At 44.6% G+C, this 26,652-nt stretch overlaps 1 protein-coding gene across 5 annotated transcripts in view; it reads right to left on the bottom strand.

The window, feature by feature from the left end:
• Positions 1-26,652, bottom strand: part of LOC144509341 (ribosomal protein S6 kinase 2 alpha-like) — a 243,804-nt gene that overhangs the window by 24,906 nt on the left and 192,246 nt on the right. For all 5 annotated transcript variants that reach the window (XM_078238029.1, XM_078238030.1, XM_078238032.1 and 2 more), the window contains 5 exons: positions 25,889-25,991; positions 18,178-18,308; positions 16,502-16,627; positions 13,096-13,185; positions 11,044-11,202 (listed from right to left, as the gene is read on the bottom strand). In XM_078238029.1, coding sequence (XP_078094155.1) covers positions 11,044-11,202; positions 13,096-13,185; positions 16,502-16,627; positions 18,178-18,308; positions 25,889-25,991 — 609 coding nt within the window. The remainder of the gene's footprint in view (positions 1-11,043; positions 11,203-13,095; positions 13,186-16,501; positions 16,628-18,177; positions 18,309-25,888; positions 25,992-26,652) is intronic.

Here is a 26,652-nt window from a genome sequence, read left to right on the forward strand (position 1 = left end):
CTCTGAGGCGTCGAGCCCATCTGACTCCTTTTTCCTGTCATCAACATAGCTTCAGCCCCGCACACTGAGGAGGGTGGCAACCGTGTTACATGAAAGCAGGCCAAGGCTCTCCAGGTCCCAGCCCTTCAGAGGATGCCCACCAAAATCATCTCAGGCAATAGCGCATGGCAGACAGCCAGCCAGCTCCACCTCACCTCAGGACTCTTGGAAAACATCAAAAAGTCACGGTAAGGTTAGGAAGTGTTATAATCTCGCCGAAGCCAGTCTTCCGTTACCAATACCCTTTATTTATGTAGTGGATAAAACATCCTTCAGAGGCTACAGTACACAGGTCAAGCGCAGAAGTCCTTTGACTGCTGGCCTGAGTAGAGACAGCTTATTTTAAACTCCCGCTGCTCCTTTCTTACTGGGCGAGCCTCCACCTGCTTAATTGGGGAGTTCATACTACACGAGGCCCAAGGGAAGATCTATTGACGATCCCCCATGGCTATCGTAACATCCCTATCAGGTCCATTTGTTCCCCAGCATCCCTGCCATGGGAGGGCCTTTTCCGTCGCTTGGCGATTAGCTGGGGTCAGCTGAAGGCAGGACCTGGGGGTAGAACTCATGCAATGTATCTCCAACCATTTGGAGTGCGCATCCACTATAATCTGAAACATAGAACCCATAAAAGCCCCAGCAAAGTCCACATGCACTTGCACCCAGGGCCTATAAGATCACTCCCGTGAATGGAGGGAGGCTGAATTGGGGGAGGGTTTTGATACTCCTGGCACAAATCATATTATCTGACGAAGTCTATAGTTTCTACATCAAAACCAGATCACCAAAAGCTGCTCCATCATTGAAATCCCAGGGTGGCCATTGTGTAATTCCATAAGTATTGACACCACCCAGGGCAAAGGATGGCTACATGGGATTGCACAGTAAGAAGTCTCACAACACCAGGTTAAAGTCCAACAGGTTTATTTGGTAGCAAATACCATAAGCTTTCGGAGCAATGCTCCTTCGTCAGATGGAGTGGTCTCTGTTCTCAAACAGGGCACAGACACAGAAATCAAATTACAGAATACTGATTAGAATGCAAATCTCTACAGCCAGCCAGGTCTTAAATGTACAGACAATGTGGGTGGAGGGAGCATTCAACACAGGTTAAAGAGATGTGTATTGTCTCCAGACAGTACAGCTTGTGAAATTGTGCAAGTCCAGGAGGCAAGCTGTGGGGGTTACTGATAATGTGACATAAATCCAACATCCCGGTTTAGACCGTCCTCATGTGTGCGGAACTTGGCTATCAGTTTCTGCTCAGTGACTCTGCGCTGTCGTGTGTCGTGAAGGCCGCCTTGGAGAACGCTTACCTGAAGATCCATGGGGACATACAGCCATGGGGACAAAATTCGCACCTCAATATGCCAACATCTTCATGCACAGGTTCGAACAAGACTTCTTCACCGCACAGGACCTTCAACCGATGCTATACACTAGATACATCGATGACATTTTCTTCCTTTGGAGTCATGGTGAGCAATCACTGAAACAACTATATGATGACATCAACAAGTTCCATCCCATCATCAGACTCACCATGGACTACTCTCCGGAATCAGTTGCATTCTTGGATACACGCATCTCCATTAAGGATGGTCACCTCAGCACCTCACTGTACCGCAAGCCCACGGATAACCTCATGATGCTCCACTTCTCCAGCTTCCACCCTAAACACGTAAAAGAAGCCATCCCCTACGGACAAGCCCTCCGAATACACAGGATCTGCTCGGATGAGGAGGATCGCAACAGACACCTCCAGACGCTGAAAGATGCCCTCATAAGAACAGGATATGGCGCTCGACTCATCGATCAACAGTTCCGACGCGCCACAGCGAAAAACCGCACCGACCTCCTCAGAAGACAAACACGGGACACGGTGGACAGAGTACCCTTCGTCGTCCAGTACTTCCCCGGAGCGGAGAAGCTACGGCATCTCCTCCGGAGCCTTCAACATGTCATTGATGAAGATGAACATCTCGCCAAGGCCATCCCCACACCCCCACTTCTTGCCTTCAAACAACCACGCAACCTCAAACAGACCATTGTCCGCAGCAAACTACCCAGCCTTCAGGAGAACAGTGACCACGACACCACACAACCCTGCCACAGCAACCTCTGCAAGATGTGCCGGATCATCAACACGGATGCCATCATCTCACGTGAGAACACCATCTACCAGGTACACGGTACCTACTCTTGCAACTCGGCCAACGTTGTCTACCTGATACGCTGCAAGAAAGGATGTCCCGAGGCATGGTACATTGGGGAAACCATGCAGACGCTACGACAACGGATGAATGAACACCGCTCGACAATCACCAGGCAAGACTGTTCTCTTCCTGTGGGGGAGCACTTCAGCAGTCACGGGCATTCAGCCTCTGATCTTCAGGTAAGCGTTCTCCAAGGCGGCCTTCACGACACACGACAGCGCAGAGTCACTGAGCAGAAACTGATAGCCAAGTTCCGCACACATGAGGACGGTCTAAACCGGGATGTTGGATTTATGTCACATTATCAGTAACCCCCACAGCTTGCCTCCTGGACTTGCACAATTTCACAAGCTGTACTGTCTGGAGACAATACACATCTCTTTAACCTGTGTTGAATGCTCCCTCCACCCACATTGTCTGTACATTTAAGACCTGGCTGGCTGTAGAGATTTGCATTCTAATCAGTATTCTGTAATTTGATTTCTGTGTCTGTGCCCTGTTTGAGAACAGAGACCACTCCATCTGACGAAGGAGCATTGCTCCGAAAGCTTATGGTATTTGCTACCAAATAAACCTGTTGGACTTTAACCTGGTGTTGTGAGACTTCTTACTGTGCTTACCCCAGTCCAACGCCGGCATCTCCACATCATGACTACATGGGATTCCCAGAGGATGACATCATCCTCAACACTGAGCTCGCCTTTATTCGTCTTTCATTTCATCTGAGGTTTGTCCTCCGAATCCACCATTCAGAATCATATATTTTAATTTAGAAAGGACTGAGTGCTTTTACGTTCAGACCTTGACTTGCCTTGCAGACACTGGCAGGGCATCCAAAAAATTGAGGGTTATCACAACCTCTTCCACAGCTGGTAATGATGCCAAGCTTGTGGGCAATGGCAGACGACTCAGTGTATCGGCCTTAGCTATCCGGGCCCAGGCAGTGCTCTAAGAAGGTATTCATTAGCCACCAGTAACAAGACCCAACACTGTATCCGCGTGGAGGCAATGGGGGGGCATTGCCTTGTCTTCTTTCAAAAGTATCAACAAGGGCTTACAATCAGTTACTATGATGAAATGCCTAACATAGACGTATTGATGGAATTTTTTAAAGCTGAAAACAACTGTCAACTCCTCTCTCAATTTGGAAATACCTCCGTTCAGCTTAGGAAAGGGTGCTTGATGCGTATGCAATAGGCTTCTCTGTTCCATCTTTGCAGCAGTATGCCAATGACCCCGTAAGGGGAGGCATTGCACGTCAGGACGAGATTTTTTTGGGGTCAAAATGGACCAATAAATTAGAGGACAAGAGCTGCTGTTTAATGCTATCGAAAACCTCCAGCTGCCCCCAACACCACCTTTGATGTTTCCGCTATGGGGTATGCAAGGAGGCCAGTAACAAGGCCAAATTCGGAATAAGCTTTCCGTAAAAATTCGCTAACACCAGGAAAGATTTCAATTTGGAGTTGGCACTTCCTTAACGGCCTTTACCTTGTCTCCTCCACCAGATGAAGACTCTTGCCATCCACCCGATAGTCTTCCTGGGTGGCAACCCCTCTTTATGTCACTGACGAGGAGTGGGGAAAATACAACATTGCGATCTCGCTGGCGAGAATCTTGTTTTTTTGAGATGCTTTGCGTCCACATCACTGTTTGCGCTCTTCGTGAAAGTGAGTGCAAAATTCCATCCTCTGACTCTCTCCTCTGCTCTTTCCTCCTTTGCTAACTTCTTCATATCCAATTCCTTTCCTTTTATTTTTCTCTCTTCTGCCTTAATGCTTGTTTCCTTTGGAATGTTCATTCTCTTTCTTTTTCTCCAAATCCATTACTTTCCTTTCTCTAAATCCTCTCTCTTTCCTCCTGAGAACTTGGTCTCAGGTATCCCCTGCAATGCTGCCCTGTTATTTTAACTATGTCTTCATTCCTCACCTCAATGGGTAATTTTAACTGCAACTTATCGACCAATTCCATTATCTGACTCTTGGTTTCTTTCTGTAAACCACCAACTTTAGAGAACTTCCAACGCCATTTTGGATTCCAACCCATACAATATGTGTCACAGGAACTCCAATGCCTATGTCCAGTGCCTCGGTACCCCCACATACATATTTTAAAGGATTCACAGATCCCACCTATGATGATAAATCCTAGAACAAATTTTACTTTTCGGTGAGCAGTAACCGTGCAGTCCACATTTCAAAGTATCCCAGTGAGTTACTATTGATCAGCCTCCAGTAACTCGCTCTTCTACCTTTCAAAATATCCCAGAGAGCCCCCACCTTTGTTACAATCCCAGCTGATGTTACTATTGGACAGTCAGGTCCCAGAACGGAACAGAGGCTCGACAGGTTGTAACTTGTATTTTTTTGTTTAGAGATGTGGATGGATAGTGTGACAGGATGGCCAATTAACATTTAACAAAACAATAAAACGTTTATTAAACAAGATTAACTATAATACACTAACTACTCCCTCACCCCATCTATACCTTCACAGATATATACAGATTTGTAAGGATAACAAAAGTTAAGGATATATCTGAAACTCTTAGGATTCCTTCAGATACCTGGCTTCCCGCTAGCCAACTTCTTCTTGTCTGCACCTTGCAGCTCTGTCTTGAACTGGGAACCACTTGTTGGCCCTTTCTTTAACTTCAGTGTAAAGCACCTTATTCAGATTCCATTATTTTGTCCTTTTACTTCTGCCTTCCTGAGACTGCTCTTTTCAATCCCTGGTTTCTGACAGTTCTTTGGCTTCTGGAACGTGCTTCCTACATTTTACTTTATTGTCCTGCCTGTCCTGGCAGCTTCTGTGAAAAACCTCTTGTTTCTGTGTGACCCGGTTCCAGACTGAAAAACAACTGCTTTTTGCTTTTCAATGCAAGCCACTGGTTGCTAACCAGTTTTTAAAAAACAGCAATTGCTTTTACATCGTAAACTCTTCATTACAATGCAGACAAAGTTTAAAGTGAAACTAAAACCTACAGACATACAGGCACCTTTGTATAACATGAAGCTAACTGAAGTTTTAATCCTTTCTTAACACACAAGTATAGAAACACAAATTAAGCTAAATTCATGTCTTATTTCTAATACACAAATTAAAAATATAAATTGTTTAAACTATTTCTATTTCCTAACAGCATGGAATTATTTAAAATGGATAGTCAACACTAAGACTTCTCATGGAATCCCAGGAAAATCTACAAAGTAGGGAGCACAATGCATCACCAGGTCGCAACGTGGTTTCTGCTTTTTAATGTAATTTGCCTTCTTGTTACAAGACTTACGTAAAATATATATTATCCAGGATCTTAAATATAGCTTAAACACCAGAAAGAAATTTCTACCCATGTTACACATTGCTGTGGATTCAAAACCCTTATTTGACTTTTCAATCTAAGGTGCTGATGTCATGTAAAGGCTGCATCTGGTGTTGTGTTCAGATGTGGTCTCATTTAACAGAAAAGATCAAAAGAGAGCTAATTGCTCAAGTTACGAGGGAAGTAATATATTACTGTTCACTGGAAAAGGGATCGAGGAGAGAGTATCTTGCTCGATGTTTTAAGCACTTTGGAGAATTTGGCATGATGAAAGTTATACTAATAAACATAGGGCTTGAGCACATGGGGACACAGCTTCAAGTTAAGGGGACATAGCGGGGACAAAAGAAAATAAGAAATGTAAGCTAATTTTCTTAAGGAAGAATTGTGAAACAGAATAGAAGAAGGGGTGTGTGGTGAACCATAGATGGTTACCACTATGGGTACTGAACCATAGATGGTTGTCACTATGGGTACTTGTACATATGTTACTCTTGTTGCTGTTGGGGTTGGGGTTGGGGTGTTCCACCTGTTGGCATTGTTCTGTGGTACACTCCGGTTGGCTCCGCCTTCCTATAGGAGTATAAAGGTCACTGCTACTTCCTAGTGACCCTTTAGTCTGGGATTGTATTGTTAAGCAGTATGCTCTATTCTTGTTGCGAATAAAAGCCTTTATTCCCGGGTACGATCTAGCCTCCCGAGTGGATTAATCGCGCATCAATTTTATTCGCAACAAATTTTGTTCTAAAAAAAATGGAGCAGATGCTGAAACCCGATCGGCTAACCTTAGATCCGCGTGCCGCTGGAGCGTCAAACACTTTCGACCATTGGTTGAAGTGTTTCCAGGATTATATCGACGCCGACAGATTGCGGGTCCTCCACGCAAGGGTAAGCGACACTGTGTATGCAACAATCCGTGATTCCCAAGACTACAAAGAGGCCATCGAATTATTCAAGAAGCTGTACCATAAACCGCCAAACGAGATTCATGCTCGTCACCTACTAGCCACTCGATGGCGGCAGCCCGGCAAAACAACGGGACAGTACCTGCGCGAACTTCAGCAGCTAGCCAGAGCCTGCAATTGCAAGCCAGTGTCGGCTACTCAATACACTAACGATCTGATCCGAGATGCGTTCGTGGTGGGAATCGGCTCATCCTATATTCGCCTGCGGCTGCTAGAGCAAGGTAACTTGGACCTAGCTAAGACGGTAGAATTGGCTGATGCGATGGAAACGGCCTCCAGAAGTCTTGCAACTTACCCCACCGACCACGTGGGAACATCGTGGCAAGTACAGCCACCGACTCAACTCTACCCAGCGGCTCCTAGGAACTGCACGATCGTGCTTTCAACCTTGGACCTGACGACTGCGGCAGTTCCAGGAGGCCCACTGTGCTATTTCTGTGGATTGGCGAAGCACCCTCGCCAGAGATGTCCGGCCAGGATGGTATTTTGCTCCGCTTGTGGAAAGAAAGGGCACTATGCTAAAGTGTGCCGAGCGAAGCCCCCTTTGAAGCCAAGCAGTGCTGTGTGTGACTCCCCAGGATCTGTCTCCTCGTCTCCAGCTCCGTCGATGTCTTCAACCACGTGCGATTCACGGGCGCCGCCATTCCTGGTGACGACGACGCAAGACACGTGCAACCTGCGGGTGCCGCCACTTTCAACACCATCGACCACTTGCGATCCATGGGCGCAGCCATTTTGGTCGACACCGGCCGCAGACAACCAGCAGGGGTCCTCATCGTCGATCATCTCAGCTGCCTGCAGTTGCACTCGGGATCCAACAATGGCGTCAATCATCCTGGACCAGGCCAAGCCTCACAGACTCGACAAGTCCATGATGGACATAGAGGTAAACGGACGCCTGATACATTGTCTGTTTGACAGCGGGAGCACGGAGAGTTTCATTCATCCGGATACCGTGAAACGGTGCGCTCTCTGCGTACAAACTGTCAGGCAGACAATCTCTATGGCGTCGAGGTCCCGATCTGTTACCGTTCTTGGGAGCTGCGTGGTAACTCTAACGGTGCGGGGCACAGTTTATGAGAACTTCAGGCTCCTCGTGCTACCGCACCTTTGCGCTCCGGTACTCCTGGGGCTAGACTTTAATGGTCCACCTGAGGAGTGTGACCCTGCAGTACGATGGGCCACTCCCTCCACTTTCAGTGGGAGAACAGCAGCCTCCAAATTGCCCAGCGCGCTCCACGTGCAGTCTCTCGACACTCAAGATTACCCCGCCTTCTTTATTTGAAAATCTCGTGCCAGGTTGCAAGCCCATCGCAATTAAGAGCAGGCGTTACAGCGCTGAGGATCGGATCTTTATTCGATCTGAGGTTCAGCGGCTCCTCTGGGAAGGGATCATTCAACCTAGCACTAGCCCATGGAGAGCACAAGTCGTGGTGGTCAAGACTGGAGACTGGTCATAGACTATAGTCAGGCCATTAATAGGTACACGCAGCTGGACGCGTACCCTCTCCCGCGCATATCTGACATGGTGAACCAGATTGCGCAGTACCGGGTGTTCTCCACCATCGACTTGAAGTCAGCCTACCACCAGCTCCCCATTCGCCCAGAGGACCGAAAATATACGGCCTTTGAGGCGGATGGCCGTCTCTACCACTTCTTAAGGGTCCCTTTTGGCGTCACTAATGGGGTCTCGGTCTTCCAGCGTGAGATGGACCGAATGGTGGACCAAAACGGGCTACGGGCTACCTTCCCATACCTGGACAACGTCACTATCTGCGGCCATGACCAGCAGGACCACGACGCCAACCTCCTGAAGGTTTTACGCACTGCGTCTCGCCTGAATCTGACCTATAACAGGGAGAAGTGTGCATTCAGCAAGCACCGCCTTGCAATCCTCGGATACGTGGTGGAAAACGGGGTCATCGGCCCCGATCCAGACCGTATGCGTCCCCTCCTTGAACTTCCCCTACCCACTAGCATCAAAGCACTGAGAAGATGCTTAGGCTTCTTCTCGTATTACGCACAGTGGGTTCCCAATTATGCAGACAAAGCCCGTCCGCTCATAAAACCTACCTCTTTTCCCCTGGCAGCAGAGGCTCGCTTAGCATTTGAAGGGATAAAAGCTGACATCGTGAAAGCCACGATGGACGCTGTCGATGAGTCCATCCCCTTCCAGGTGGAGAGTGATGCATCTGATTTCGCCCTGGCCGCCACACTTAACCAGGCGGGCAGGCCCGTCGCCTTTTTCTCTCGCACCCTCCAAGGCCCTGAAATTCGGCACTCCTCTGTGGAAAAAGAGGCTCAGGCCATTGTGGAGGCCGTACGGCATTGGCGCCATTATTTGGCTGGAAAACGATTTACCCTGCTCACGGACCAGCGGTCCGTGACATTCATGTTCAACAACACGTTAAGGGGAAAAATTAAGAATGATAAAATCTTGAGGTGGAGAATCGAACTCTCCACCGACAACTATGATATCATGTACCGTCCGGGGAAGCTCAATGAGCCCTCAGATGCCCTGTCGCGTGGAACATGTGCCAGTGTGCAGGAGGACCGGCTACAGGCCCTCCACAATGATCTCTGCCATCCGGGGATCACTCGGCTTTTCCATTTTGTAAAGGCCCGGAATCTGCCCTACTCCATAGAAGATGTTAGGTCGATAACTCGAAGCTGCCAGGTATGTGCTGAATGCAAGCCGCACTTCTACCGACCTGACAGGGCACACCTCATTAAGGCCACTCGCCCTTTAGAACGACTGAGTGTTGATTTCAAGGGCCCCCTTCCGTCGACGGATCGGAATGTGTATTTCCTCAACGCGGTTGACGAGTACTCCCGATTCCCTTTTGCCATTCCCTGTTCTGACATGTCCGCTGCTACGGTCATCAAGGCCCTGTGGAGTCTTTTTACCCTGTTCGGCTACCCCAGTTATATCCACAGTGATAGGGGTTCGTCGTTTATGAGCGACGACTTGAGGCAATACCTGCTCTCTAAAGGAATTGCCTCAAGTAGGACTACGAGTTACAACCCCAGGGGTAACGGGCAGGTCGAAAGAGAAAACGCTACAGTCTGGAAGGCTGTCTTACTGGCGTTAAGGTCTAGGGGGTCTTCCAGTCTCCCGTTGGCAAGAGGTACTTTCTGATGCGCTCCATTCAATCCGGTCCCTCCTGTGTATGGCAACCAACGCTACCCCACATGAGCAGATGTTTACCTTCCCTAGGAAGTCTTCCTCTGGGACCTCACTGCCGTCTTGGTTGACGTACTCAGGACCTGTCCTCCTGCGGCGGCATGTTAGGACCCGCAAGTCCGACCCTTTGGTTGAACAGGTCCATCTCCTCCACGCCAACCCTCAATATGCCTATGTAGCATATCCTGACGGGCGAGAGGACACGGTCTCTATCCGAGATCTGGCGCCTGCAGGGGACCTGGAAACCCCCGTCGCTCCCGCACCCCTGGTTAGGGTTCCTTTGCCCATTCTCTCCCCTCCAGACACGGCGCGGGCAGTATCGGGACCTCCACTTAATCCTCTTACTCCCGTGTACAGCTTGCCTGAGTCCAGGAGATTGTCGTCACCTCGAGGTCCACCCGTGCGTGAGGAACTGGAGGAGTCACTGGACACCACCTTGGAGAGAGGGACACCACGGTCACCAGAACCGGCACTACCGCCAGTGCTGCGGAGGTCGCAGAGATGGTGCGGACCTCCGATACGACTGAACTTGTGAATATATGGACAGTTCGTACTGTTTTTTTGCCCCACCGGCCTTTGTTTTTAAAGGAGGGGTGAATGTGGTGAACCATAGATGGTTACCACTATGGGTACTGAACCATAGATGGTTGTCACTATGGGTACTTGTACATATGTTACTCTTGTTACTGTTGGGGTTAGGGTTGGGGTGTTCCACCTGTTGGCATTGTTCTGTGGTGCACTCCGGTTGGCTCCGCCTTCCTATTGGAGTATAAAGGTCACTGCACTTCCTAGTGACCCTTTAGTCTGGGATTGTATTGTTAAGCAGTATGCTCCATTCTTGTTGCGAATAAAAGCCTTTATTCCCGGGTACGATCTAGCCCCCCGAATGGATTAATCGCGCATCAGGGTGATAGAAAGAAAACCACAGAAGGACTTAAAGGGCCAGTTGAATATCTGTTAGAAATGGGTTAAGGGTCACTGGTGTCAGAATTACACCAATAAAACACAGGCAATCTGGAGAACCAGGCTGGAGGAACATTCTTTTGTACTAAAACCACACATTTTCCCTCCAATATTTGCATCAACTGCTGTATAAAAGTTTAACTTCCCACTCTATCCACTTAAAATATTTTATCAACCCTTAACAGACAATAAATCATCAGGCAATACAAAATGTAAAGCGCTACATTGTACAGCAGAACATGACACAAAAATCACACAGGTGATTGGATTTTACAAAATACAAATTCTATGAGGGAATGATCAATATTGGTGAAAAGCTGTGCTTTACACATATTGGGTACAAGGATCACTTACCCCTTGAGAATGCAGGTATTCCACTGTCTTGGTAATCGTGTGAAGAAGAGCACTTGCCTCCCTCTCAGAGAAACCCTTCTGCTGCAGTATTTTATCCAGTAGTTCACCACCTCTCATTAGCTCTGTCACTAGGTAGATATACTTATTATCATTGTAGACCTAGACACATATCACCAAGACAAAACAAAAGACAAGTCAGTTAATCTGGTCATCACCCTGTGACATATTCAGTTCTGAGGCTGCCGATTTCTTTTTGGTTTAATTAGTTTCTCTTTTTCATGTTCATGTCATTCATGGCTAGAAGGCAGACTGAAACTAGTTCGCTAGAAGACCTGGAATTAGATGCTCTTGCATGTTCCTGGCCGCTGACACAAGAGTATATACCAGGTTATTTAAAGTTTTATTTGAAGTTTATTTATTAGTGTCACAAGTAGGCTAACAGTAACATTGCAATAAAGTTACTGTGAAAATCCCCTAGTCGACATACTCCGGTGTCTGCTCAGGTGATTCAGTTGAGGGAGAATTTAGCATGGCCAATGCACCTAACCAGCACGTCTTTCGGACTGTGGGAGGAAACCGAAGCACCCAAAGGAAACCCACGCAGACATGGGGAGAATGTGCATACTCTGCACAGACAGTGACCCAAGCCAGGAATCAAACCCGGATCCCGGTGCTGTGAGGCAGCAGAGCTAATCACTGTGCCACTATGCCGCCAGGTTATTGCCATGCTCGGTTGGAAAACTGCTTTGTTCCCGAAAGATGGGAACAGAAATGGAATCAATGTCTGCAATCATGGAGCACGATGTAATGAACTATTTTAAAAGCATAGTGACAGTTCATTATATCTGATGAAAACAGAGTTCTTCAGAATCAAACACTTTGCCAAAAACTTTAGCTGTGAAACACTGCCCTCTAAAATGCAAATATTTATTAATTATGTAATAATCTATTCAAATCAGTATACAAATTAACCAAGTAATTTGTCTATATTTAGGTATGGAAAAAATATTTCATCCTTAAAATGGTGTCTTTATAGTAACCACTTAAATTTGCTTTCATTAATGGGCACGGGCAGTGGCTATATCACTAGACTTGTCATCAAGGGGCCTAGACTAATAACCCAGTGAATGGAAGTTCAAATCCCACCATGGCAGTTTGCAGTTTAAGAATTTAATTTGTTTTTTTAAAGCTGTAAATATAACACTGGTATCAGGAAGAATTAGTTCAAATCTCAGATTATTATAAAAACTCAACTGGTTCAGTTCATTAACGTGCTTTAGTGGACTCCACTTCCAAATCAACCTTAACTCTAGGCTCTTAATTGCACTGTGAGGTGACATTGCAAGCCACTTAAAAGACTTAGAAAATTAGGAACGGACAAAAAATTCCCATGATGCCTCCATCCTGAGAACTAATTATAGTAAAGCTTGAGATAGAAATAAAAGACTGGGAATTCATGCCTTTACACATTCCAGCATTCTATCTAATCTGGTTAAAAACATGTTGGCCCCTTTCCATTCCTGCCACCTCCTCACCTGATGTGCTCATTAGGCTTGAGGTTCCAAGCACCTGCAAAATTTTATCCAAAAAGCACAGTTCACATCCTCCTTGATACGGAGTATCAGCGATTTGAATGAGGTGGGCAGGATCTCAACTGAGCGTACAGTCAGTTGACATTGATGCATTTTCTAGCAATAATTACTCAATAGACTTCAGGAATGATTTTTTGCCCCTCGGGCCCAGCCAATTTTAGCAGCACTTTGCTGCCTAGCTGAATTTCTAACTCAGTAGAATATTATACTGTACCTAGCATGAATAGCTCAGTTTCATACCATGTGATGCATTTTGTTCAATAGGTTATGGGGGCTTTCAAACTGCCTTTCATTTATTACTGAAATCAATAAAGCAATGTCACAATTGCAGTTGTCAATGAGGAAAATATTTTGAAAACTTGACATTTTCATAATTTGAGTTATATTTCATTGGACACTTTTTCTTGTTCTTGTTGTTTTCGTGCCTCATGCCCACTCAACAGGCTGTCCTAGGACTCACATCTTTCAGCGTAATGATGTTTGGGTGCTGCCCATAACGCAACAGAATTTCAACTTCCTCTGAGGGATCTCTCTTGTTCTTTTCAACAATCTGGAAAAAGGAAATATAAAGACTTCAAATTAGATACTGTTACAAGACAAGGAATCTAAATTAAGTGGCAATTAGGCCACAGGAGAGTTATCTTGGAAAAATGTATAGGACAACAAAATTAAGCTCCATATGATTAAAGGCTCGCCACAGTTAGGAAGCATGAATTGCATTTAACTGATGACCTTGCAATGGAACTGTGATTGTATTATCCAGCATAACCTAGCATAATACAATTTTGGCAGTTAATAGCAAAGCAAACAAAACATGCCCGGTTTCTCCAACATAGCAATGCAATGGTACTCGTTTGGTATTGAGACATTACCACAGGAATGTGTGAAAACAAAATCTACTTTAAATTTGACCTTTCTTTGATGACATTTCTGGCAATGAAAATTTGGCACCAGGTCAACTTCTGTGAATGACTCAGTAATCTGGACCAGTAAAAATAAAAACTACTCCAAGGTACGGCTGCTAATAGGCCAGCCCATCTGGCTCATTACTGGAATCAGTCTATCACTGGAGGCAGGAGTCTTTCCACTCAGCTCAGATATACCTAGAGAGATCTTCCAGCTGCTTGATCAGCCAGGACTACCCTACACATTACACACTCTGGACATGCAGTGGGAAGCTTACCATGTTCTGTACTGGTGTACAAATTTAAACTTCAGCAATACTCCTGTGCACACTCAAAAACAACAGAAACTTATATTTATATAGTGACTTTAACATAATAAAATGCCCCAAGGCATTTCACTGAAGTAATATAAAACGACATATGACACACCTAGTCACATGAGGAGATATTACGAGGCGAAACAATTAAATTGGGAATGCTCAAGAATCCAGAATTAGAGGAGTACAAACATCCGAGGACTGGAGAAGATTAGAGATAGGGAGAGGCAGGACCATGGTGAGGTGATGGTAGCATTAGAAAACAAGGAAGAAAATTTAAAATCGAGATATTGCTCGACTGGGAGCCAATGTAAATCAGCAAGCACAAGGATGATGGGTGAAAGAGACTTGGTGCAAGTTAAAATACTGGCAGCAAAATGTCGGATGACATCATTTGAAATTTATTAAGGATAGAATCTGGGAGACCAACCAACAGTGCATTGAAGTAGTCAAGTCTAGTGATAACAAAGGCATGAAAGGCAGGAACAAAGTCGGGTAATGCTACAGAATTAGGAAAAGATGGTCTGAATGATGGTGTGAATTTATCTTGGGGTCAAACATGGCACTAAGGTAGCAAACAGTCTAGTTTACTCTCAGACAGCCGTCAGGAGAGGGATAAAGATAATAGATAGGGAACTGAGTTCGAGGTTAAGATCGAAAATAATGGCTTCAGTTCTCCCAATATTTAATTGGAAGAAGTTTCTACTCATCCAGTATTGGATGTCAGATAAACAGTTGGATAATCTAGCAACAATGAAGAAGCGAAGAGAAAGGTTGGTGAAAAAAAGCATACATGCGGATACCTATATATTTTCAGATGATGTCACCGTGGTTGGCAGATGGTAGTTTTGGATAATGTCGTTTGATTAGTAACCCAGAGGCCCAACCGAATGCTCTGGAGGGATGGGTTCAATTCCACCATAGCAGCTGGTGGAATTTAAATTCAATTAATGAATGAATTAGATTAACTTATAAATTTTAAATTGAAAGCAATCTCAGTAATGGTGACCATGACAATTATAATCAACCAAATGGTAAAGACATAAAGTAATTTCCTTTTGGGAAAGAAATCTGCCAACTTTATGTGGTCTGGTCTACATGTGACTACAGGGGAACAGCAACATGGTTGACTCTTAACTATCATTGAAATAGCCCGGCAAGCCACTCAGTTGTATCAAACTGCGGCAGTAAATTCAAAGAGGACATCAGCAGTTCAAGACAACGGCTCACCACTATCTTCTCAATGGATGGACTCTCAATTGGGATGGACAACACTTGCCGGTGACACCCACATCCCATGGAAGAATAATGATAATATAAAGAACCCATTGCAAACGATACGCTGACTATGATTAGATAGATAAGAATAGAACCAAGCGAGAATAGTCACACCAAGCTGGATGACAGTAGAAAGGAACTGGAAGAGATGGGTGTGGTCAACCATGTCAAAGGCTGAGATGAATGAACAAAGAACAAAGAACAAAGAACAGTACAGCACAGGAAACAGGCCCTTCGGCCCTCCAAGCCTGTGCCGCTCCTTGGTCCAACTAGACCAGTCGTTTGTATCCCTCCATTCCCAGGCTGCTCATGTGACTATCCAGGTAAGTCTTAAACGATGTCAGCGTGCCTGCCTCCACCACCCTACTTGGCAGCGCATTCCAGGCCCCCACCACCCTCTGTGTAAAAAATCGTTCCTCTGATATCTGAATGAGGAGGGCAAATTTATCTACGCCAGAGTAATATAGAATGTCATTTCTGACTTTGAAAAGCCATTTCAGTATTTTGACAGGGTGAAAATCTGATTAGAGGGATTCAAACATGGAGTTCTAGAAACTGAATTTGGAAGGACTTTGAGGAGGAAAAGAAGTTTGGATATGAGTTGTTAATTTGTAAGGTCAGTGAAGACAAGGATTGTTTCTTGAGCAAGGGGATGATGATGATGAATCTAAAGAGAGGGGGACAATGCCTTAAGAGAAGAAACCACTAACGGGGCCAGGAGGGGAAGTTAGGTGGTCAGGTTGATGGAATAGGGACAAGGGAGAAGGAAGTGGTACTACTGGACAAAATCATCTCAGAGAAAGCATGAGGGGGATAGAAGAGAAAATAGAAAAAATATGCAAGTTCCAGTAGGGCAAAGGGAGCTTTAGAGTAAGTCTAGAGGCTTGGTAAACTAGTGGAAAGGAGAGTTAAATAGAACCAACTGACTGGATGATCTCAAACTTACTGAAAGTCCTGAGCTCCTCGCACTTATTGTTGGGGTTAAGGGTGGAGGAAACCAGGGAGTGAGGTTTAAGAAGACAGTTTGCAGTAGAACAAAGAAGTTGGGGTATCTTTTCGACAGGTGTAGAGTTCATTATGGCTTGGCCCAATGACTACAAAATTATGTATTTTTTAATAGCAGAAAGGTAGCTGACCAAAACAAAGGGGTTCGAATGACTTTTGTAGAAGGGGCAAAACAAGTCAATTGCTAGTCCACCCCGTTACAGGATGCTCAAAGAAGGCAGAAATAAAGATGATATTTTTAAAATAGAAATTGCTTTTACTCATTTTATCATTTCCAAAGTGATGAGGAGTAAGGAGTGAAGGATGTGTCTACTTCATCATCTCAATGTTAAGAAAACACTTGTTTCTGAATCTGTCTTACCTTCACAGCATACTCCATGTTTGTAGTTTTGTGAATACAGCGTTTACAGACAGAGTATGAGCCTACTCCAATATCCTCCTTTAGCTCATAACCATCAGTAAAGTTCATATTGGTCCCATGCAGTTGCTGTAAGAGATGACATATCCTTTCAAGTTTTCAAGTACTTCACTGTTTTGTGACATTATGCACCAGCTAAACTAATAACTGTCATATATAAAGCATTTAAAAAATATATACATGTGCCAAGATATTTACAGAATAATAAGGAAAACCGACGCAGAACCAAAGGAAAGATTATCTGGGGATGACCAATGGCTTGTTTAAAGAGGTGCCCTTTAAAGGAAAATCTTAAAGGAGGAGAGAGAGATGGATATACAGATTGGCACTGTAGGAGAATTCTAGAGATTGCAGCCTTGGCAGCCTGAAGTCCATAATGATGGACCTGCAGTTTGTTTTATTGTCTGCATCACCCATGTACCTCAAAAATCCTCAACTGTTTATTGTAAATTCTTCAATGCAAGTCGATTATATACTCTCCAGACTGTAGGATACAGCTAGCAGTTTTCATTGACATACAGGAGCGATTTAAATACCTGTATGATGTATATACTGGATTCTACAGTGAGCTGTGTTCTAAGCAAGTCATGCAAGTGCTTCCTGTCATGTTGATAATGCCACCAGACTGGAAACATTCTTAAAAATCTCACTGATACTTCACATGCGTGTCCCCAAGTTACCACCAAATGCCAGTGGTAAACTCTCACATGTAAGGTTTACACTAGATGGCCGAATGGTACAAGATCACTCACAATCACTAGTTTGCAGGTTGAAAATAATTCCTCAGGTATAATCCATTAAGGTGGATTTTACTGACTAAGATTTGTGATGATTTTGCAACAACCTGTTTACCAAATGTTGAAGGATTCTGGTAGAATTAATTGAAATACAGTGTCACTAAGTTTAACTGCTAAAATTAAGTTTCATCATTGCTTCTTCCTCTAACTCATTCTTTTCTAAAACAGTGGAACTCCTTATCTCCCTTAGTCTTCTGCTCCTCCTATAACTCACAGGCTTTCAAAGCCCAAGGTTGGTGTCACCTAATCGCTTCTTCCTGAGATACCTCATTCTTTCTTCTACTCTTTCCAACCTTGGTAGTGTATTGTACTATGGCCCGTAGCCCTTCACCTGGGTTTCCCAATAATAAAACAAATACAGATAATCTAGACACCACAGACAATTGGAAGGCAATTCCAAAAATGATTTTTGTATGTTTTGCTGGATTTATTACAACAACTTTGATTAAAACAGTGAAATCAATCGAGTGCATTAAGTAGCAGCTGACTACTTGTAATATTTGATAGAAAACAAAAACAGCCACTTCTGATTCAGAAATAAAGACAGAAAATATTAGAAATACTTTCTGTCCCTGTAAAGAGGAAATAAAGATTAATATTTTATCATTCCGACAAAGGATCTATCCCTAAATTTCAACCTGTCTTTTCACCTTTCAGAGGTTGGAGGACCTGCTGTGTGTTTTCAATGTATTTTTTCTTTTCATACTAAAGTAATAGCTCTGCTGCAAGAAATAAACAGTATAACATATGCTCAGGACAAGAATATCCAACTTTCCCAAGCAGGGATAACAGGAAAGGGACAGGCACTTGTGACGGTCTTACCTGCAAGACAGGGTGAATGACCACCTTGGAGTGCTCAGTCTTCACTTCCTCCTCTTCAATTCCTGTTGCCACAAAACTGAACCCTCGGAATAATTTGTGAGCACTGGCACTTGGAGGGACACCAGGAGAATCTGGGATCCAAAAAGAAGAGTTTGACAAGAATGGAAAACAAAAAATGCTTGGATGGAAGGATGAACAACATGGCCACTTTAAAAAGGAACATGGAGCTGAATAATCGCTTTTTTTAAGAAAGTGAATCTGATATCACAACTCCTTCTGAGGGCCTAGTGACAGCAGTCAGTAGGACTGAAATATATAGTCTGAAGATCCCAGGAGGGTGCTGAACAGATAAGAGCCCATGGTGTTCGAGGCATGGATATCCAACTTTCCCAAGCAGGGATAACAGGAAAGGGACAGGCATGAACATGGATAGAAAATTGGCTAACTGGCAGAAGGCAGAGAGTAGGTATAAAAGGGTCCTTTTCAGGATGGCAATTGGTGATTAGTGGAGTTCACAGAGGTCAAGTGTTGGGACCACAACTTTTCACTTTATACATCAATTATCTAGATGAAGGAACTGGGGGCATTGTGGCTAAGTTTGCAGATGATACAAAGATAGGTGGAGGGACAAGTAGTATTGTGGAGGCAGGAAGGCTGCAGAAGGACGTGGACAGGTTAGGAGAGTGGGCAAATAAGTGGCAGATGAAATATAACGTGGGAAAGTGTGAGGTTATGCACTTTGGTAGGAAGAATAGAGGCATAGACTATTTTCTAAATGGGGAGAAAATTCAGAATTGGAAGTGCAAAGGGCCTTGGGAGTCCTAGTTTAGGATTCTCTCAAGTTTAACTTGCAGGTTGAATTGGTAGTTAGGAAGGCAAATGCAATGTTAGCCTTCATTTCAAGAGGGCTAGAATACAAAAGCAGGGATGTACTGCTGAGGCTTTATAAGGCACTGGTCAGGCCACATTTGAAGTATTTTGAACAATTTTGGGCCCCGAATCTAAGGAAGGATGTGCTGACCCTGGAGAGGGTCCAGAGGAGGTTCATGAGAATGATCCCAGGAATGAAAAGCTTAATGTATGAGGAGCAATTGAGGAGTCTGGGTCTTTACCAATGGAGTTTAGAAGGATGAGGGGGGATCTCATTGAAACTTACAGAATACTGAAAGGCCTGGATAGAATGGACGTGGGGAAGATGTTTCCATTAGTAGGCGAGACTGGGATCTGAGGGCACAGCCTCAGAATAAGGAGACAATCCTTTAGAAGCGAGATGAGGAGGAATTTCTTCAGCTGGAGGGTGGTGAATCTATGGAATTCATTGCCACAGAGAGGTGTCCAGGCCAGGCCATTGAGTGTATTTAAGACAGAGATATGTACGTTCTTGATTGGTAAGGGCTATTGTACTTGCTCGCAGGTGGATAAGGTAGTCAAGAAAGCATATGGCATGCTTGCCTTCATCGGTTGGGGCATTGAGTATAACAATTGGCAGTTCATGCTGCACAGAACCTTAATTAGACCTCATTTAGAATATTGTGTACAATTCTGGTCATCACACTACCAGAAGGATGTGGATGCTTTGGAAAGGGTACAGAAGAGGTTTACCAAGATGTTGCCTGGTCTGGGGGGGGCATGAATTATGAAGAGAGGTTGGATAAACTCGGTTTGTTCTCACTGGAATGACGGAGGTCGAGGGGTGACCTGATGGAGGTCTGCAAGATTATGAGTGGCATGGACAGAATGGATAGTCAGATGCTCTTTCCTAGTATAGAAAAGTCAAGTACAAGGGGACATAGGTTTAAGGTGCATGGGGAAAAGTTTAGAGGAGATATGTGAGGCAAGTTTTTACACAGAGGGTGGTGAATGTCTGGAATGCGCTGCCTGGGGAGGTGGTGGGAGCAGGTACGATAGCGTCATTTAAGGGGCAGCTAGACGAACACATGAATAGGATGGGGATGGAAGGATACGGACTCCGTAAGTGCATACGGTTTTAGTTTAGGCAGGCATCATGATCGGCCCAGGCTTGGAGGGCCAAAGGACCTATTCCTGCACTGTACTTTTCTTTGTTCTTTGGGGTCAAGGGTTATGGAGAAAAGGCAGGAGAATGGGGTTGAGAAACACATCAGCCATGATTGAATGACAGAGTGCACTCGATGGGCCAAATGACCTAATTCTGCTCCTATATCTTATGGTTTTACATTCTGAGAATTTGCAGAGTTATTTACCAAAACTACAGTTGGAACACAACAATTGGTGCCCCTGTACCTGTGCCAGAGAGAGATAAAGAATAAAGCAACCAGAGTTCCTGCTTTCTCCTACTGAAAATCCTACAGACACTGGGCGAGTCTAGAAAGAATTTGGCCCAACAGTGATGTCCTCTTCATTTGAACAGTCTGTTAATGCCTTCATCTTTGGTCCGCGCAACAAACTCTGCTCACCAGTTACTGACGCCATCCCTTTTCCTGGATAAAATCCAGGGCTTGACCAGACTTGTTGCAACCTTGATATCATATCTGACTCTAAAATGATCTCCTAGCCACATCTCTGCACCATCACTAAAACACCTATTATCACCTTTAACATTGTCCAGCTCTGCTTCATGCAGAGGGATCAAAATGTTTTGGTGCAGAGGGATCTGGATGTCTTTGTGCACGAATCGCAGAAATTTGATATGCAGTAAGTAATAAGGAAGGTGTAATAGCCCCAGGAATCAGCTATAAAAAGGGACAGCGCTTTACTGCACAAAATAAAGTAAAGCAAAACCACAAGCCTATGGTGAACACAAATCGATCCCTACAGGGACAATACAATAATGGACCCACTCAAGGGCTGCTTTATAAAGGGCTCGGTATACGCGCTCCACCTGATAAGGTAATTACCAATCCCCAGGGAACTCATATTGTACAAGTTCTACAGGGAGATCAATTCCCCATGAAAGTCCTCGGGGTTATCACAGTAGGCGAATGGAATTTTGGCATTCATTGCTAATGGAATAGAGTATAAAAATAGGGATGTGGTGTTGCAATTGTATAGGGCATTGACGAGACCACACCTGGAGTACTGCACACAGCTTTGGTCCCCTTACTTGCGGAAGGATGTAATTATATCAGAGGTGATTCAGAGAAGGTTCACTAGACTGATGCCAGAGATGAAGGACTTATGAAGAGTGATTGAGTAGTTGAGTCCTATATTCACTGGAGATTAGGAGAATGAGATGAGATCTAATTGAGGTATATAAGATGCTAAAAGGGATTGACAGAGTGGATGTACAGTGGATGTTTCCCCTTGTTGGACATTCTAGAATGAGATGCCACAGTTTTAGGCTAAGGGTGGCAGAATTAAAACAGAAATGAGGAGAAATTACTTCACTCAAAGGGTTGTGATCTGTGGAATTCTCTACTCCAGAGTGCAGTGGACACCGAAATCTGTGGAATTCTTTACTCCAGAGTGCAGTGGACACCGGAACACTAAACAACTCTGAAGAGATAGATAGGTTTTTAATTAGTATCAGGATGAGGGATTATGGGAACGGGCAGGGAGGCAGCCATGATCGCACTGAATGACACAGCAGGCTCCAGTTGCTGAATTGCCTACTCCTGCTCCTAGTTCTTATGCCCTGCCTCAACTCAGCTGCTGTTGAAGCCGTCAACCATGCCTCCATTTCCGACAGCACGCAACACAGCCAAATGTAAAGGTGAGCTTACTAAAATAAAACCGCATCCTTATAACAAGAATGGTCATCTTCCATCACAGAGGACATTAGAATGATGAAAGAAGTGGAAAAATTGACAAGGTTCATGCACCTTACTAGAAACAGATTGGAACAACCATCCATCCACCATCACAACTGTCGAATTGATAAAGAGCAGTTCAATATCAAAGAATGCCAAAGAGGGTAAAAAGATACCCGATGCCAGATCAAACTCCAAATCAACAAGACTTGCATGCAACAACAGAGCCCATCATTCCTCAGACAGTAGCGTGAATAAGATTTGGAAGGGTTGTAACCCCTCCTGACAATCTGAACCTATGAACTCAGAGGCTTGAAGGGAGGAGATGTAGTAATAATAACAATGTAAATAAAAGGAGTGAACTAGAATAACCTGAAATACATTTGGATAAAGACTTGGGACGAGGTGTAGTTTAAGTATCTGGCACATATAGAACATTACAGCGCAGTACAGGCCCTTCGGCCCTCAATGTTGCGCCGACCAGTGAAACCAATCTAAAGCCCATCTAACCTACACTATTCCAATATCATCTATATGTTTATCCAATGACCATTTAAATGCCCTTAATGTTGGCGAGTCCACTACTGTTGCAGGCAAGGCATTCCACTCCCTTACCACTCTCTGAGTGAAGAACCTACCTCTGACATCTGTCCTATATCTATCACCCCTCAATTTAAAGCTATGTCCCCTCGTGCTAGCTATCACCATCCGAGGAAAAAGGCTCTCACTATCTACCCTATCTAATCCTCTGATCATCTTGTATGCCTCTATTAAGTCACCTCTTGACCTTCTCTCTAACGAAAACAACCTCGAGCCCCTCAGCCTTTCCTCATAAGACCTTCCCACCATACCAGGCAACATCCTAGTAAATCTCCTCTGCACCCTTTCCAATGCTTCCACATCCTTCCTATAATGCGGTGACCAGAACTGTACACAATACTCCAAGTGCGGCCGCACCAGAGTTTTGTACAGCTGCAACATGACCTCCTGGCTCCGAAACTCAATCCCTCTACCAATAAAAGCTAACACTCCGTACGCCTTCTTAACAACCCTATCAACCTAGGTGCCAACTTTCAGGGATCTATGCACATGGACACCGAGATCTCTCTGTTCATCCACACTACCAAGTATCTTACCATTAGCCCAGTACTCTGTAATCGTGTTACTCCTCCAAAGTGAATCACCTCACACTTTTCCGCATTGAACTCCATTTGCCACCTCTCAGCCCAGCACTGCAGCTTATCTATGTCCCTCTGTAACCTGCAACAACCTTCCGCACTGTACACAACTCCACCGACTTTAGTGTCACCTGCAAATTTACTAACCCATCCTTCTACGCCCTCATCCAGGTCCTTTATAAAAATGACAAACAGCAGTGGCCCCAAAACAGATCCTTGCGGTACACCACTAGTAACTGAACCCCAGGATGAACATTTCCCATCAACCACCACCCTCTGTCTTCTTACAGCTAGCCAATTCCTGATCCAAACCGCTAAATCACCCTCAATCCCATGCCTAGCTTACCGCGGGGAACCTTATCAAACGCTTTACTGAAATCCATATACACCACATCAACTGCTTTACCCTCATCCACCTCTTTGGTCACCTTCTCAAAGAACTCAATAAGTTTTGTGAGGCACGACCTACCCTTCACAAAACTGTGTTGACTATCCCTAATCAAATTATTCCTTTCTAGATGATTATAAATCCTATCTCTTATAATAATCTTTTCCAAAACTTTGCCCACAACAGAAGTAAGGCTCACTGGTCTTTAATTACCAGGGTTGTCTCTAGTTCCCTTCTTGAACAAGGGGACAACATTTGCTATCCTCCAGTCTTCTGGCACTATTCCTGTAGACAATGACGACCTAAAGATCAAAGCCAAAGGCTCTGCAATCTCCTCCCTAGCCTCCCAGAGAATCTTGGGATAAATCCCATTCGACCCAGGGGACTTATCTATTTTCACACTTTCCAGAATTGCTAACACCTCCTCCTTATTAACCTCAATCCCGTCTAGTCCAATAGCCTGTATCTCAGTATTCCCCTCGACAACATTGTCTTTTTCCTGCGTGAATACTGATGAAAAATATTCATTTAGCATCTCTCCTATCTCTTCAGGTCCCATGCACAACTTCCCACTACTGTCCTTGACTGGCCCTAATCTTACCCAAGTCATTCTTTTATTCCTGACATACCTATAGAAAGCTTTAGGTTTTTCCTTGATCCTACCTGCCAAAGACTTCTCATGTCCCCTCCTGGCTCTTCTTAATTCTCTCTTTAGGTCCTTCCTGGCTAACTTGCAACTCTCAAGTGCCCTAACTGAGCCTTCACGTCTCATCTTTACATAAGTCTCCTTCTTTCTCTTCACAAGAGATTCAACTTCTTTAGTAAACCACGGTTCCCTCACTTGACCATTTCCTCCCTGCCTGACAGGTACATACGTATCAAGGACACCCAGTAGCTGTTCCTTGAACAAGCTCCACATTTCAATTGTGTCCATCCCCTGCAGTTTCCTTCCCCAACCTATGCATCCTAAATCTCTCCTAATCACATCATAATTTCCTTTCCCCCAGCAATAACTCTTGCCCTTCGGTATATACCTATTCCTTTCCATCGCGAAAGTAAACGTAACCCAATTGTGGTCACTATCACCAAAGTGCTCCCCTACCTCCAAATCTAACACCTGGTCTGGTTCATTACCCAGTACCAAATCCAATGTGGCCTCGCTTCTTGTTGGCCTATCTACATACTGTGTCAGGAAACCCTCCTGCACACATTCGACAAAAACTGACCCATCTAAAGTACTCGAACTATAGCTTTTCCAGTCAATATTTGTAAAGTTAAAGTCCCCCATAACAACTACCCTGTTACTTTCGCTCCTATCCAGAATCATCTTTGCAATCCTTTCCTCTACATCTCTGGAACTTTTCGGAGGCCTATAGAAAACTCCCAACAGGGTGACCTCTCCTTTCCTGCTTCTAACCTCAGCCCATACTACCTCAGTAGAGGAGTTCTCATCAAACGTCCTTTCTGCCACCGTAATACTGTCCTTGACTAACAATGCCACACCTCCACCTCTTTTACCACCTTCCCTGCTCTTACTGAAATATCTAAACCCTGGAACCTGCAACAACCATTCCTGCCCCTGCTCTATCCATGTCTCCGAGATGGCCACAACATCGAAGTCCCAGGTACCAACCCATGCTGCAAGTTCACCCGCCTTATTCTGGATGCTCCTGGCGTTGAAGTATACACAGTTCAAACCGCCTGCCAGTACACTCCTGCGATGCTGAAACCTTATCCATGACCTCACTACTCTCAACCTCCTGTACACTGGATCTACAATTCAGGTTCCCATCCCCTTGCTGAATTAGTTTAAACCCTCCCGAAGAACATTAGCAAATTTCCCCCCCAGGATATTGGTACCCCTCTGGTTCAGGTGTAGACCATCCCGTTTGTGAAGGTCCTACCTACCCCAGAAAGAGCCCCAATTGTCCAGGTATCTGAATCCCTCCCTCCTGCACCACCCCTGTAGCCACGTGGGTTAACATGGACTGAGTACAGTACCACGCCACAATAATGTAAGAAAATACATGACACACACCTCAGGGTCAATCTAGTGTTGAAGAGCACAAGGAGGCATGGAGACAGCTCCTAATTTGAATCCTTTACTGTATACTTACATTGGCATTGTAGTTAATAACTACCTACAGTTAACTTTCTTAAGACTACGAGGATTTCATTAAGATGTACCAAATGGTCTCTTACACCCTACAACAGAGAGGAAGTAAGACAATACGCAATTTAAAGTTTAAAAACCAAAAGATCTTAGAATTAGCCAGCTCAGGTTTCAATGCCAGGAATAAGTATTTAGTTGCAAGTTTTCATTTCTGCCTCAACATTTTAAAACATTTGATGAACAGAGTTTAATTGCCATAATTGATCAGGTCAAACATCTCCCCATATATGTATTCAGTACAAACCTTTAGGTGTTCGCTCTGTAAACTCAGGATCAAAATAAAAGGTATCATCAGGCCTGGCCACAGCTGGTCTGAATGGTGGCTTCAGTTCCCGTCGGTACAGTTTCTGGAAACATAAGAAACTATTTAACACTGCTGGAAATCTTTACTGCCCTACCATTTTATTCTCATTTAATGATTTCTAGATATGTATGCTTTTTAGGTGGGGATTGGAATCTGCATCCTCTTTTGGCACTTAATGGAGCACACCCATGTGAGGAATAGCATAGTCAAATTTAAGTAAAGCCCCTACAAACAGTTCCATCAAAAATTCCCGGATAATGTATCCATGCCATAGAGAGTGCTACCCATTCTACATAGCTTCATGGAACTTTTTGGCAGACATGTAAAGTAAAACGTAGACACAAGGCCTTCCCTTACAAGGTACTCCCAACTCAGGCGCAGCACTGATCAGACATCAGATAACATTCCTTCTGCTCGCCTCAACAATGTTTCCTATCTTTAACTAGATGAGTCTGGAGGTTCCATTTTCCTACACCAGCCAATCTTTATTGTATCTGGTGAACTGGTGCGACCACAATAATCTTTCCCTCAATGTCAACAAAACTAAGGAGAAAGTCATCGACTTCAGGAAGCATACTGGAGGACATGCCCCTGTCTACATCAATTGGGACGAAGTAGAAATGGTCGAGAGCTTCAAGCTTTTAGGTGTCCAGATCACCAACAACCTGTCCTGGTCCCACCATGCTGACACTATAGTTAAGAAA

Source organism: Mustelus asterias, chromosome 21 (genome assembly GCF_964213995.1).
Source record: "Mustelus asterias chromosome 21, sMusAst1.hap1.1, whole genome shotgun sequence".
NCBI classification, from domain to species: Eukaryota; Metazoa; Chordata; class Chondrichthyes; order Carcharhiniformes; family Triakidae; genus Mustelus; species Mustelus asterias.